This window comes from Chiloscyllium plagiosum, chromosome 25 (assembly GCF_004010195.1).
Source record: "Chiloscyllium plagiosum isolate BGI_BamShark_2017 chromosome 25, ASM401019v2, whole genome shotgun sequence".
In the NCBI taxonomy this organism is placed as follows: Eukaryota; Metazoa; Chordata; class Chondrichthyes; order Orectolobiformes; family Hemiscylliidae; genus Chiloscyllium; species Chiloscyllium plagiosum.
Window position 1 is genome coordinate 17,319,259 of NC_057734.1, and position 16,394 is coordinate 17,335,652.

General features: G+C 40.0%; 1 protein-coding gene across 2 annotated transcripts in view; it reads left to right on the plus strand.

The window, feature by feature from the left end:
• The first annotated feature begins 1,130 nt into the window (after window positions 1–1,130).
• The window catches only part of LOC122562617 (clustered mitochondria protein homolog), an 87,056-nt gene continuing 71,792 nt past the window's right edge, over window positions 1,131–16,394 (plus strand). For both annotated transcript variants that reach the window (XM_043715604.1, XM_043715605.1), the window contains exon 1: window positions 1,131–1,271. In XM_043715604.1, the coding sequence (XP_043571539.1) occupies window positions 1,145–1,271 (127 nt within the window). In that variant the 5' untranslated portion in view covers window positions 1,131–1,144. The remainder of the gene's footprint in view (window positions 1,272–16,394) is intronic.

Sequence of the window (16,394 nt, forward strand, 5' to 3'; positions counted from 1 at the left end):
AGCACCACTCTAATCTTGACTCTAATCTCCAGCATCTGCAGTGCCAACTTTCGCCTAGCTTTCCTACCTCAGCCTATTAAGGAAAGAATGTTGAGCTGAACTATAACAGTATACTTGTTTACTCTGATTTCAAGACACATTGCAGCTCATTGTTGCTGTCCTCACTAAAAGTGCTAACCAGTTTGCAAACTTTCATTTTCTTAGGTTAAACCTTTACTCATCACATTCTGGATTTTATAGCCTTAAATCATTTGACAAACCCTGAGTGTACATAAACTATGGCACAATGTATCAAGCTGGCACTCTGCCTCATCACCAGTTTCTGGTCTTATTAAAATGACCAACGAGTTGACAAACTATTGGGCTTGAAAAGGACACAAATGTACACAGGTTTTTGTTGGCCACTGCAATTTCAGGCATCCAAACATTTTAGGAGTGTTTTGTACCAAGTCTGAGGAGGCAGCAACGGTAAACAGAAACAGGCCGAGAGTGGACCACGGTTGCATGTAGCAGCAAGGACAGCTAATAACAGTGGCAGCACCTATATGTTTTCGGACTTCACTTATTCACTGTTTTCATTCTGCTGTAAGCAATGAGAAAAGTGAGAGGATTGGGGACCTTTGGGTTGATGGCCATGACCGACTTCTGATCATGGCATAATCCTTCTCCTGGCTGATGTCCAGCCTGGATGCCCAATTTGGGTGCCTAACTCCTCTTTGCCACTGTGATTGCCCATCCAATGCTTGACTGGCAATGCTGAGCGAGCAGGGGGCTGGAGTAAGTGGACTTCCCAGCAAAAAACAAAAGTAACACCCAGCCTTAAGATTGTATACCTTCTGGGGAATATTTTACATGAACTAGACTACAAACAAGTACACATCTTGGTTGATCTCTGTGTCTTTGATTCAATTACTGCACTTTTGATTAAACTTAATATTAACTATTTACTTAGATGACCGTTCCCTATTGGATCTGTCCTCAGCTTTCACATCATTTTTTTTCTTGGACCGGAGCCACAAACCGTCTCTCTGTCTGGGGAACACACCCACCCACCTGGTTTCCATGGAAATATGACCATATTTGAAAATTGGGCGTTGCCCTCTTCTAATGAGTGCAACCCTCGGGTGAGGCGAGTTACTTGTATATGGAGAGAGAGGTAGTTTGTTTAAGTGAAGATAGGAGAGGGGGTATGGTGAGTAAACGCGTGGGGAATGAAGCGGGGGAAACAGCCAGCGGCCGCCCCAAGAGTGAGCTACCAAGCAGTGGAATAGGTAAGAACATGGATCCGAAACGTGGCTGCAAAAACGTAGCTCGAAATCAGAGTACAGGATCGGGAACACCTAGGGCGAGACAGCACTGGGTGTGAGAGGGAGTAAAATCCAGTCAGAAAATAATCAATAACCAACAGGGCGGTGCACGACGCCTTAAATAAAATAAAGGAAGTATGTGAAAAGGAAGGAGTGAAAGTATTAGGAAGCTGAGTAGAAATTTTGCTTTTGTGAATGAATAAGATAGAGGCACATTCAATTCTAATTGTCCAACTGTTTAGATCATGTGGCTGATTGTAGATTTAAAATACTTCCAACTCACAGGATTATAAGGGATGCAGATCAAAAAAAAGTTTCATTTGAATCTCTCGTGTTTAAGAGTCAGCTGGTGACTAGCAGGATTGGTGCCACCATACCTGGTGAAGGGTAAGGAAGGGAGAGGCAGCCAGACATTTCTGTTGCTTGTGAAAAGTTAGTGACTCACGCTGGAGTGAGGGTGGCTGTTTGTGTGAGATCAGTATCTCAGAGGTCACAAATAGAATTGTTGAATGTTACAATGCAAAGACAAAACTGTTCCTGCCCGCGTGTTTATCTGTGTGAATCTCGATAATATTATTTGATTTTTCTGCTCATTAGTCTCCTGACTTTTTTTTCAAGCAACTATCAATTATTTGAGAAATACTATTATCTTCTACATTTTAACATGCCTGTGTAAATACATTTTGGTTAACTTACATTTATGTGTTTCTACTAAGATGAAGGAAAGAACAATCTGTCACTACTTAGTTTATTATAATCTGGAACTTTACTTAGCCACCTCTTCACCTCAAGGTTGTATGTAAAATGTCAAAACTCCTTAAAGTGTTTTTTTTGTAACTGTAACTCATTACTCCTAGAAATATGGTGACAAATTTATTTTGCTTTTCATTTTTATATCTTTGCTATAATGGTGCTTAAAAGTATACACAATCTTGCTTGACTGATTTCTTGTGTTGAAATTTTTACAGTTTTGTATCTTGTACAAGTTCAGCATTAATTCCGTGCTTTTGCATTTGATACTCTGAATACAAACTCAACAATTTTTAATTAGTCACCTATAAGTCACCAAGGCTTCTCCAACAGCACCTTCCAAATCCACAACCTCTGCCACTGAGAAGGACAAAGGCAGCAGATGCATTGGAACACCACCGCCTGCAAATTTTCTGTCAAACCACACATCATCCCGAAGTATTTTGTCATTCTTTAATTGCCACAGTCAACATTCTGGAACTCTCTTTTTAACAGTACTGTGTTGGGTGTACCTATGACTGAAGGATTGCAGCAATTCTAGGGGACAGCCCACCACCCCAAACTAAGGTTGGGCCATAAGCATTGGCCTAGCAATGCCCACTTTTAATTAATGTATTCAAAAGAGGCTGTCCATAGTTAAACTGTCTAATATTGACTTGTACATCTACACTTTAAAGTTCCTCTGGTCCATTTAAAATCTTATTATATGTTTCCCTACTCTTAATTCCAAAGTGGATTACTGCACAGCTTTGTACATGACACAGCAGCTTGATGCCCTATCCATGTCCTACAGGCATTCAAAATTATTATGGTTTTCCACATTAATTAATTTAGCATATTGAGCAAATTCCAATATATTTCTCCAAGCATCATGCCAATTGCTTATCCCTTTCATGTAGCTAGTTAGAGTTGTCCCAATTTCACTGTACTCATTGATGGGCTGAATAGTCCCTTGTGTTGTATTTTGACTCCATAATCTTTAGTTTTCTGTCTTCTAAACTTCTCTATCAATATGTCATATTCCCATCATTCCAGACACTGCTGTTCTTTGTTTCAGATTTCACAGTGGCATCTTTTCAAACACTTCTCAAAACTGATGTGTATATGTATATATGCACCTCCCTTGTACTTTAATCTGAAACTTGCCAAAGCAAGACAAATAGTCTTATAACTTCTTAATCATTATCTTCCTTTTATATTACATTTGCCACTTGGCACCCTCTAGTTCTGAGGTACTTCTTATATTCTACAAACTTGTGGCATGATATTCATGAAGCCTTCCTTACTTCTCTCTTTTCCCTCATGATCCTTGGATACAAATAATCTAATCCTGGTGATTTTGTTTGGCTTGAGTTTGCACAACTTGTTTAGTATCATTTCCTTTGATTAGTTATTTTCACTGTTTTACATAAATTTTTGGTGGTTTGGCAATTCGGTGTCTGGGGGGACACACTTAATATTCCTTCGCTCTACTAGGGTGAAGGCTTGCCATTCAATGTAATTCTTACCTTCACTAGCTTCTTACTACTTATTCAATATAGGCAGCCTTTTTATTGCTCTTATTTCATGAATGGTATTTATCGTCATGCATCATTCTCTCTGCTCCAAGATCACCTTGTTCTCATGCTTCATTATCTGGAGCTTGTATCATGTAATGCTGCTTCCTTGGAGTAGCAACGCACTCACTGATAAGATTACTTGTTTATCAAAAAAAAGCTTCTCCCACCACAAAGTTTTTAAGCCTCCATCAATCTGTTTTGTAGAAGGTGTTGTTGAAGTGATGCCTTCACCACAAGCATTAAATGGCATTTATAGATTGTAGGAATCCTCCAGAGGATTTGGACTGTATTAGTAAAGCTCACAAAACTAAAATAAATCTACATGTTCTAAAAGGCAGTAGTAAATGCTGGAGACTGAATCAATTACATTTTACAGAATATTGCTGACATTTGATTTTAATGTGTATGAGTCATCATTTTATTAACTGGAATTTTGCCTGTTGGTTTTGTTTTTAAACTCATTACAACTGCAGCAGAACTTTGAAATTGACCAGCTCATGTTCAAAAGGGAAAGTGTCAGCAACATGGAGAAAGCTGTTCAGGTTAAGACTTACAGTATCAGCAGGGATGAATTCTGTATTCATCAAAAGATTTTTCAGGTTGCACTGCCTGTGTATCTGGCCTCCCTTCTCATCCTGTTATTTATTATGCACGTGGACAGTTTGCAATGGCAGTCGTTGCTAATATTTACCCTACAGTACTGGCAGTTGCTGTCTCTTGTATTGAATGTGTAAATACAATGTCTTTTGTTTTGACTAATTATTTTTGTCACTGGATGACTGTACACTAGTTTAGAGTAAGCTTTGATCTGCAAAACCAGGATTTTAATCCAGTTTATTGAATGAAATGTGTGGAGTTATTCTTACTGACTTCTTTCTGGGCATTTTAAATCTATATCATTGCGAAAATCAACGCTCAACACGGTTGGAACAACAAGGCCATGTGAATTGGTGGAAGGCTGAGTTCAGAATGTTATTAGAATTATTTGGCAAATGGAAAACATTCAGTGACTGTGTTTTCTGAGCTGCTGATAGACTTTAACCCTACCGTAGAGTTACTGTATCTGGAATGGGAGTGGCTGTTGCTGGTTCAGAAGAAAATGATATTCTTTCTTAGCACTGCTATTTGCCTGAAGTGGTTTTCATTTTGTGTATATATATATATGAGGAAGCTGCCAGAACTTAGTGTGGAAAATTAGACTAGAAGTGCCAATGAATGTTCCTGAATTTAAGCAGTTAATTCAGACTCTCAAATGGCTGGAGTGGAAGGGATACAAGAATGGAACAAGGAGTATATGGTCAAAGTGCAAGTGAAGGTTTAACATTATTATCACAGAAGGAGATTCCCTGTTTATGCAAATTGGTCATCATTTAAGTTGTGAGTACCATAACAACCTTTTTTGTATGTTAAGAATTAATTATTGACATAAGTTGTATTTTGTGGGCATGCTGTCTGAACAGTACAAGAGAACTGACTGCTGCCAGGACAGTGCAGAGCAGAGCACAGCAGACTACTGTATATAACCAGCTGCTGAGAATCACTGTTTCAAGCCCCATATCCTCTGGCAACCAGCTAATAGATTGAACACAACAAAAAGTTGGAAACTCTGATTTCCCATGAAAATACTTTCCAGCAAAGTGCTTACAACGTGACACATTTGGTCCAAAGTAACCATACCGAAGTTCATGCTCCAGATAAGTCTCCTCCCTATTTCTTTTTCTAACCCAAACAGCATAAGACAACAGTGCTAGAAGCTGTTTGCAGTATACTTCTCTACATCCCATCCCCAGATCATGGTCTGAAGATGCCAGTGATTGTATAATTGGATGATTTCCACAATATTGATAACAGCATCTGCTATTATTTTTGATCCAGTGATTTGTTTGTAATACTCTCCACACACCTGGATCTTCTTTTTGTGTTCTCTGAAGGCAGGTCAGATCCACGTTGAAGTGATCAGGCCAAGACGGGCCTGATTCTGAAATCACCTGATCGTTAGTGGGAATTGAATGCTGTGTGCTGACCCACACCAGTCATTTGGCCAATTGAGCTCCCCCGCCCCCAACACCCGAGTCTGAATTGCTAAGGTAACACACATCTTTACATGCACATTGTAGCCGAGGGTGTGGTGCTGGAAACTCACAGCAGGTCAGGCAGCCTCCGAGGAGCAGGAGAATCGAAATTCCTGATGAAGAGCTTATGCCTGAAACATTGATTCTCCTGTTCCTTGGATGCTGCCTGAACTGCTGTGCTTTTGCAGCACCACACTCTCGACTCTGATCCTCCAGCACCTGCAGTCCTCATTTTCGCAATGTACATTGTAACCTGAAGCAATGGATATAGGTGAGAGAAGCTACAATTTATTTCCATCACGTGGTTGACCAGTCTCTCTTGCCAACTGTAATTGGTATACATTGGAAGAATTTGGAGGTTGTTACTCAACCTGTTTGGCACCCTGTGAATGGCAACAAATTCTGGAGTGGGACTTGAACCTGATGCTGTTGGCTCAGTGGCAAAGACACTACCCACTGCACCACAACACTCCTTCCCCCAGTGGATATTAGTTAGAAAAATTGGTTGTCCCTCAATGACATTAAAGATGTTGTTACATGGGGCATTTGAGGAAAATTGTGGCATATTTACATTTCTACCTGGGACAGAAAATTTGCTGCCAGAATTTGGAAAGGCCAATATAAAACGAGCATTATGTTGGCCATTTTATATTTCGAAGTGTAATCTATGTTGGAAAGACAGGACATATCACATCAAAGGAATGTACTTGCATTTTGTAGAAGCACCTTTATATTGTAAAAGAAGTGCTGCCTCCAGCCGTCTGTAGAAACCAGCTTTTCTGTTGTGTTTCAGATTGTTCAGGTGTCTGATGCACTGTAAACATGCTGCCTCTGAGGTCAAAGCCATCACTGATAGCATTGCTGGAAATTGTCGCAATAACAAGAAAGAAAGAGTGTGAAGTACAAGTTGGTTTGAGTTGATTATCTGACTTTCTTCCCAAGGGTTCAACATGAGATGCTGACTATACTGTGAAGTATTAGATTAATGTCTTTCATGGCAAGCGATATTTGATGAAGATTTATATGTAGTAATAATGCCATGATTCAGATCTTTCACTTCAGGCTCTATGGTACTAATTCCTAGTGGAGCAATTTGGTAAACATAATTTCAGTATATGTTACTTGAGAACATGTCAATAATGATTTTAGATTCAGCAAGGTGAAGGGCTGAACAAAATGAGGACAAATAGCTTTAAAGTCAGTCATTGTTAATACTGTATGGTCTGTGGTTCCATGACCTTGGCTCCTTTGCAATCATGCTCCTTTCCTGAAGAAGGGCTTATGCCCGAAACGTCGATTCTCCTGTTCCTTGGATGCTGCCTGACCTGCTGCGCTTTTCCAGCAACACATTTTCAGCTCCTTTGCAATCAAGCCAGGGGACCAGTTTGGTTCAGTAAGGAGTCAAGGTGTGCTTGTCTAGAACAACCCCATGCATATGTAAAAAAGGTGTCAACCCGGCAAAGGTACAACACATACACCCTAACCAGCAAAATCAGCATGTTATAAAGAATGCAGCATACCTAGTACAGTGTTGGCAACCATCTTCAGTTAGCTGTGCCAAATGAATGATTCATCTTGGCCTTTGCCTGAGGTGCCCAACAACACAGATGGCAGTGTTCACCTGATTTGATTCAGTCCATGTGATAACAAGAAACAGCTGAGCAAACTGGACATGGCAAAACTGACGGGGCTGAATAACATCGCAATTGTATTGCTGAAGACTTCAGCTCCAGAACTAGCTGTGCACCCAGCCAATCTAATCTGTACAGCTACAAACCAGCATTGGCCAGCAATGTGGAAAATTACCCAGGAATATCCTGTTAATAACAGCCAGGACAAATCCAAGATGTCCGTTGACCTTCCCATTAGTGTATTCTCAAATATCAGCAAAATGATTAGTATTGTTTCATTGCTGAGGTGCATCGTTTACCATGTAACAAGTTGTTTACAGAAATCATAAATTTGAGTTTCACTAGAACCACTTGACTCCAGAACTCATTTGAAATGTGGTTCAATCATGGATAAAAGAGGTAAATTAGAGAGATGTGGTGAGGGCTGATGTCATCACATGGCATTTGCTTAAGCGTGACATCAAGAAGAACTATTAAAATTAAAGTGAATGGGAATCAGGGTGGGGCAGGGGGAATCTCTTCAATAGCCTGTTTTTCCTCTATAGAGATTTTGAACTATGATGATTCAGTTAAAAAAATGTTGCACAATTCTGATGTCCCAGTGATCTGTTCCATTCCAGCTGGTATCCTGAGTAAGTACAGTCAAATAAACAGCCTAACACAGCTTTGTAGTATAATACAACAAAGAACTGCAAATGCTGGAGATCTGAAATAACAACAGAAATTGCTGGCAAAATCCAGCAGGTCTGGCAGCATCTGTGGTAAGAAAGCATTGATAATGTTTCGAAACCAGTGACTTTTCTAATTATAACCCGGTATTTCACGCTGACTTGCATTCATCATGTAAATAATATAAATTTTAGAATACTGCAGAATTGATGCAGCTTGGTGCTGCAGTTCACTACGTATAAGAATCATGTCGTTTTATCACTTTGCTGAGATTTTACGTGTTGGATACAATTGAAACTATGTATGGAGTATTGCTCTTACAGTTAATGTCCTTTTAGGAAGGAAGACTGCTGGCCTTGCCTGGTTTGGCCTGCATGTGATTACATAGGAAAAGGTTGTGGTTGTTGGAAGTCAGTTACCTCAGCTCCAGGTCATCCTCTGGGTAGACCCAATCATCTTCAGGTTCATCAATGACCTTCCTTCCATCGTAAGGAAGTGCAGATGTTCACTGATGATTACACAATGTTCAGCATCATTTGCAACTCCTTGTACTGAAACAGCCTGTGCTTAAATGTAATAAGATCTGGATGGTATCTAGGCTTGGGCTGGCAAGTAACAGTCATGCCATACAAATGTCAGGCAATGACCATCTCCAATAAGAAAAAAGCTGATCACCTTGAAATTCAGTAGTGTTACCATCACTGGATCCCCCACTAACAATAGCCTGTTGGTTACCATTGACCGGAAACTCAACTGTACTCGCCACATAAACACAGTGGCTAGAAGAGCAGGTCAGAGGCTAGGGATACTGCAACAAATAACTCACTTCCTAACTCCCCAAAGTCTGTCCACCATCCACAAGGCACATGTCAAGGGTGTGGTGGAATATTTTCCACTCACCTGGATGGGTACAGCTCCAACAACATTCAAGAAACTTGATACCATCCAGAACAAAGCAGCCCGCTTGGTTGGCATCATGTCCCCAAGCACCCACTCCCTCCACACAGATGCTCAGTAGCAGCAGTATACACTATTTACAGGGTACACCTCAGAAATTCTCCAAGGATGCTCAGACAACCTTCCAAAACCCATGACGAGGGTAGCAGCTACATAGGCGCATCACCATCTGCCAGTTCTCCTAAAAGCCACTGATCATCCAGATTTGGAAATATATCGTTGTTCCTTCAGTGTTGCTGGGTTAAAATCCTGGAAGTGGATTAGTGGTGCTGGAAGAGAACAGCAGTTCAGGCAGCATCCAAGGAGCTTCAAAATCGACGTTTCGGGCAAAAGCCCTTCATCAGGAATAAAGGCAGTGAGCCTGAAGCGTGGAGAGATAAGCTAGAGGAGGGTGGGGGTGCAGAGAAAGTAGCATAGAGTACAATGGGTGAGTGAGGGAGGGGATGAAGGTGATAGATCAGGGAGGAGTGGGTGGAGTGGATAGGTGGAAAAGGAGATAGGCAGGTAGGACAAGTCCGGACAAGTCATGCGGACAGTGCTGAGCTGGAAGTTTGAAACGATTTACATCAGCACAGCTGTTGTTTAGCACATTTTACATTTGTGACAAATGGTAGTTATTGTATAATCCTAAACCTTATAACAAAATCCTTACTCTCCTGGTGGTTGATGAGGCAAGCAAGAGAGGAATGAAGAGTGTGAGAGAAGTTTTATTATCCGTGTGCTCTATTACTTAATTCTTCTTGCTCTCTGATAGTAAAGAGGAGCTTTCAGAACCAAAACAAATGTTTTATTTCTCTCACCTAGTGACCATAGAACATGGTAAGAGTTTTACACTTTCACATTCCTCAACTGACCTTCAAAGTGAATCCAGCCATCAAACAGTGCTCTAGAACAATTTATAACTGATTAGATTTTTCCACCTATCTAAGTAAAATAAACTGCACTGTTTATAGTTGCAGGATATTCTAATGCATAAAGCCAAGCTGCAAGAGGAGGTTGTCCGTGGGCTGCAAGGTGAAAACGAATTAAAAATGACCACACGCTTCCTGAAGGATTAGGATCTAGACTAACATCAAACATATGGTGCATTTAAACTACTGCATGCCCAGAATCAAATATTTCTAATGAGTTATACTATTCTGGTAACTGATCTAAAATAATTTTGCATTTTGGTTTTGGTGTAGTTATCACTAAATAACACATTTACATAAATAATCGATCACGTGAGGAAAATCATGATTTACAAAATATGACAAAATCTTGTATTTTTCTAAACAGATAAAAAGACAATTCAACAATTAAAGACAAATCAATATTTTTCAACATCACTTTGTCCTAAAGTCAATTCTTGAAGACAGCAAAAGTTCTAAATAAATGACTTTCTGAACATCAGCAGCAAAGTTTTAAGAGATTGAAATAGTGCTGTCAGAATCTGAAAGAAAACTCCAAAAAACATCGGATACAATTATCAATCAGTTAATATGTGAGAACTCTCAACAACACCAAAATCTTCTTGGTTAGATTTAAAATTTAAATTTTATATAGATTTTTCATTTTACACAGGCTTAACACAGTGTGCTTTTCTTTAGAGCAAACATAATTTCATGCCAATACATGCCAACAGCTTATTCTTATTTTGAATTTTTGCCAAAAGTGGATGCACTTAAAAATCCAACACAGTTGTCTCTGACCAAAATACCAAAGTTCCCACATCGCAAATCATAAGCCACAGCTGCTGCCCCGAAGGGTTCATGTTGAAACTCCATCTGGATAGGGAATCATCATTCTTGATCCTTCAAAGTTCCCAAATGTTGAGATGTCACCAAAGTTTGCTTCTCTCAGGAATATAGGAGCAGGAACAGGCTATTCAATCGATTGATCATGGCTGATTACTCACATGAATGCCATTTCTCCCCCATAATTCTTTGTGTCAATTTACAAATTTGGCAATCTCTACTTTAAAAATGCTCAATGATTAAGCTTCTAAAGTTATCCTTGATTGAGAATTCCAAGAGATTCCCCCTATCTTGAAATTGTGTAACTGTTTTTAGATTTCCTCAACCAAGAAAACACCTTGGTTTTAAGTATTTTTTAGGTTTCAATAAGATCACCTTGCATTCCTTGAAATGCGAGTGAATACACGTCCAGTTTACCCAATCTCTTAGCGTAGAACAGTCCAGCCATCCCAGGAACAAGTCGAGTGAACCTGCCTTGCATGCCGTCTACCAATTATATTCCTCCTAATATAAGTAGACTAAAACCGCACACAATATTTCAGATGCAGTGTAGCCAAGGTGCTATAAGCCTTTGCTACCTCCGAACTCAAAGTCTTTTGCAATAAAGGCTGACATACCATTAGCCTATCTAATAGTTTGTTGCACCTTTACATTAGTCTTCAGAAACTTATCTAAGATACTCAGGTCCGATTTGTACATGTACACTTTCCAACTCCTTAACTGTTATGACATACTTCACATACCTGTTTTTCCATTAAGTGTAAACCTGACTTTTTTTCCACAATATATTCTAGCTACCATGTTCTTGCTCGCTCACTAAATCTGTTGAAATTCTCTTGAAGTCACTTTGTATGTTCATCCTAGTGCACGTTCCTACCTAGCTATATATCATCCGTGAACTTGGAAACATTATACTTGATCTTCACAACAAAATCATTGATCAATATTGTGAACAGCTGGCCCAGGTACTGAGTCTTACAGCACCACACTAATCACAACCTACCAAACTGAAAGTGACCCATTTATTTCTACACTGCCTTTATTCCTGATGAAGGGCTTTTGCCCGAAACGTCGATTTTGAAGCTCCTTGGATGCTGCCTGAACTGCTGTGCTCTTCCAGCACCACTAATCCAGAATCTGGTTTCCAGCATCTGCAGTCATTGTTTTTACCTCGTTGATTAAAATCCTGGAACTCCCTCCCAAACAGGATTGTGAGTGTATCTACACCAAATGAATTGCAATCGTCACCGTCATCTTCTCCAGGGCAATTAGGGATGGACAATAAATGCTCACCCATCCTGTGATGCCCAGATCCTATGAATGACTTTGAACGAAAAAAGAACATGTTCAATAGAAAGGCTTCTCTAGGTTCAATGGGATCATACACCATTTATGTTGTATTTTCTGGAAATTGTCATGATACTTTGTGTTGAAAATACTCCATTCACTTTTACAAAGGAGGAAAAGTCATGACTGTATGTCTTGAATGGCAAAAAGGAGCCTTTGCAACCACAGATACTGACGTTTAGGTTAGATTACATTCCCAAAGTTATGATAAAGAGATTAGATTAGACCAGATTTCCTACAGTGTGAAAACAGGCCCTTTGGCCCACCACGTCCACACCAACTCTCTGAAGAGTAACCCACCCAGACCCCTTTCCCTCTGACTAATGCACCTAACACTATGGGTCATTTAGCATGGACTGTTGCAAATATTGTTTTTACTACCTTGGCAAAACACAAAAGGAGCTTCATAATATGCTTCCAAACATGCACAACTTTAGATGCATGCATAAAAGTCCCTGGGCAGTGCGCCCAACATCTTGGAATCCATGTTTTCCTGACTCCATTTTGCATGGAGATTTTCACTGTCATTCACTGTCATTTGGATGACAGGGCATCTAATCTCAGCTCAGCTAGGAATGTTCTAATATTTAAGAAAAAAATCTTTTCTTTGTTACCATTTTTACTCTATTTCTACCACTTCTAAGAATTAAAATTTTTAAATGTGATCCATACCTGTTAACAGCAAGCCCTGAACACCATTCAAGCTACCGCCAACATGATCAATAACATTCCTGCTGTGCAATGGCCATTTCCAATAAGAGGGACTCAAAACAACTGCTCTCAACAGTCAGATGTATTAACATCTTTGGTGTCACCATTGACCAGAAATCTAATCGGACCTGTCACATAATTACTGTGGCAACAAGATTAGTTCAATGGCTTGGTATTTTCTCATGACTGATCTCCATACCCACTAAAGCCTTTTCATCGTTTACAAGACACAAATAAGGAATATGATGGAATATTTGCAACTTTCCAGGATGAATGGAGTTCCAATACTATTCAAAAAGGTCAACATGAAACTGACCATAGCAGCACCTACTTGATAGGTACCCCATCCACCATCTAAACATGCAGCTTACCAATTACCAGCGCAACATGGCTACAGTGTTTACTTTCTAGAGAGGCATGTCAGCAACATACTAAGGCTTCTTCAAAACATGAAAGCAGGCATGTGATCATAACTACCTCCAAGTCACATGTTTCTGATGTGGATATGCATTGTTGCTGATTGTAAATCCTGGAATTATTCACCTAAGAACACTGTAGGTGGACCGTCTTCACACATAATGTTCAAAAGAGTGGCTCACCATCACCAACTTCTCCAGAGCAATTGAGTATAGGCAATAAATGATGGTCTTGCAAGAAATGTCTGCATTATATCTATCAACAAATAGAAAAGTAAACATGAAAATCCCTTATAAGCATCATGAATAAGTGAGCACGAAACATGTGTATCTCTTTTTAGTTAAACTTGTTCAATGATGAATAGGCATCCTATTTCTTGTTTACCATGAAGACCATAAGTATTAGGAACAGGAGTAGGCTGTTTGGCCCTTCGAGCCCACTCCACCATTCAATAGAATCATGGCTGATCTGAAATGCCTGCCATTGATTTTCCTGCCTTTTGCCCAAATCCTTGATTCCCCTACTGATCAAGAATCCGTCTGTCTCAGCCTTACATATACATAAGGACTCTGCCTCCACAGATCTCCATGGCAAGGAATTCCAAAGACATTTAACCCTCTAGAGAAGAAATTCCTTATCTCAGTTTTAAATTTGCACCCATTTATTCTGAGTCAATGGCCTGTGATCCAAGATCCTCCCTTGAGTGGAGACATCTTGGCATTAACCCTGTAAAGTCCCTTAAGAATCTTATGTGTTTCATGGGATCACTTCTGTTTCTTCTAAACTTCAGTGTTAGAGTTGCAACTTGTTTAGCCTTTGACAGTCTCTCCAGTGAATCTGATCTGAACCCTCTCCAATGAAATGATAGCTTTCTGTAAATAAGGGGACTAAAACTGCTCAGAGTGCTCCTACACTTTTGTACAATTGCAGTAAGATTTCCCTTGTCTTATATGCCAACCCCCTTGAACATAGAACAGTACAGCACAGGAACAGACCCTTCAGCCCACCATGTCTATATTGATCTTAATGCTATGCAAAACTAATCTCATCCACCTGCAATATCTCTGTATTCCCTGTCTGTTCATGCGTCTGTCGAACATCACCATCGTATCTTCGTCTACCACCTCTGGCGCCAGTGCATTCCTAATAAAGCCTGTGTCAAAAACTTGCCCTGCACATCTTTAAACTTTATCCCTTTCACCTCAAACCTATGTCACCTAGTATTTGACATTTTCAGCCTGGGAAAAAGACTCTAACTATCACCCTATCCTGCCTCTCGTAATTTTATATTCTTCTGTCAGGTTCCCTCAGCCTCCGATATTCAAGCAAAAACAGTCCAAGTTTGTCCAATCTCTGCTCATCGTTAATTCACACTAATCCAGGCAGCATTCTGGCAAAACTCTTTTGTACCCTCTCCAAAGCCTCCACATGCTTCCTAAAGTGGTGTGACCACAATATTCTTATTATGGCCTAAGAGAAGTTTTATACAACTGCAACATGACTCACCAACACTTATACGCAATACCCCGACCGATGAAGGTCAGGATGCGTATGCCTTCTTTATCAGCTTGTATTTCCACTTTCAGGGAGTTATGGACTTGCACCCCAAGATATCCCTGTCCAGCAATGTTCCTCAGGATCCTGTCATTTACTGTATACTTTCCTTTTGCCTTTTACCTTCCAAAGTGCATCACCTCACAGTTGTTCCGATTAATCTCCATCTACCATTTATCCACCCAACTTTCCAACTGATCTATATCTTGCTGATTCCTTTGACAGCCTTCCTTACTATTTACAATTCCACCAACTTCCATGACTGCAAACATGCAAATCCTTAATGTATGTGTGCTTAGATTTATATAAGTATATAACTAACAGAGGTCCCAGCTTTGCAGACTTCTAATCAGAAAAACACCCCTCCACAATGACCCTTTGTCTTCTATGACCAAGCCAATTTGAAATAAGTGCCAACATTCCATCAACCTTCTTGCTTATCTGCTGCCACTGTGTTTCACGAACAAGCACCCAAAGTCCCTTTCGTTTTGTAGCTTTCTGCAGCTTTTCTCCATTTAAATAATACTGTTCTTTGTTTTCCTTCCAAAACAAACAAACTCACATTTTCCAACATTATTCTCCATTTTCTAATTTTTTTGCACACTTCTGTAATGTGTCTTTATAAACTGTTTGTCGCCCCCTTGCAACTTATCTATTCACTTACTTTGGTGCCATCTGTAAATCTGGCTATCGTATTTCCTTCCTCCGAGTCATTAATCTATACTGTAAACATTTGCGGACCAACACTGATCCCTGTGGAACTCCACTGGTCATGGTTTGTCAACCTGAAAAAGAACCCCTTATTCTCCACTTGGTGTTTCCTGCCCATTAGGTAATTCTCTATCCATGCCAATATACTACCTCCAACACCATGGGCTCTTATGACTAAACCTATTGAGAGGTTCCCTGTTGAACACCTATGAGTCCAGTACATTTATTAGTTCCCTTCTGTCCAGTCTGGTTGAGACTTCCTTGAAATTAATAAATTAATCAGATACGATTTCCCTTTCATGAAACCATTTCCTCCGAGTGTTTAAATTGAACTTTCCTCTTATGGCAGCTTTGACCTTGGATGGCGCAGTTAGTTACTTGGCTGGAATTCCTGCCTGGACAGCCTGGTGGTATCATTCATGTCCCACTCAGTCTATGGGGATAGTTCAGCAAAGCCAAAAGCAATGTTCTCCACCATTTCTTGTGGAGAAGATGGTACAGCCTCACCAACTTCTCCTTGAATGTATTCATTCTATGTGAAACATTGCATTACCCATTCTCACTCCCTCAAACTAAACTGCTCCCATTTTCACAGCTGAGAATCTCCAGTATCTGAGCGGTTGATTTTGAGGAACATAGCCATCACTTGTTCTAAACTTTTTGGGGCTTAGTTCTCACTGGCCACTTTCTCATCCTCATTAACTTCTTCTACTTTGTTATGACCTTCCCTATAGTCTGCACACTGTCCAGGAAAGAATAGGTAACAAAATTCTTTGAATTTAATGTGACAGTGAAACTTCTGGGTCTGGTGCTTCAGAGGAATGACTTGAGAATTCTGAATCTGTAGCTACTGTTTTTAGTCTATTCTGTATTGCCAATCTCTCCACCTCTCTCACAGTGCATTATCAGCAGCTGTCTACCCCAACTGTCTACTGTCGATTACAGGATAGTGCACACTTTCCTCACCATCCAT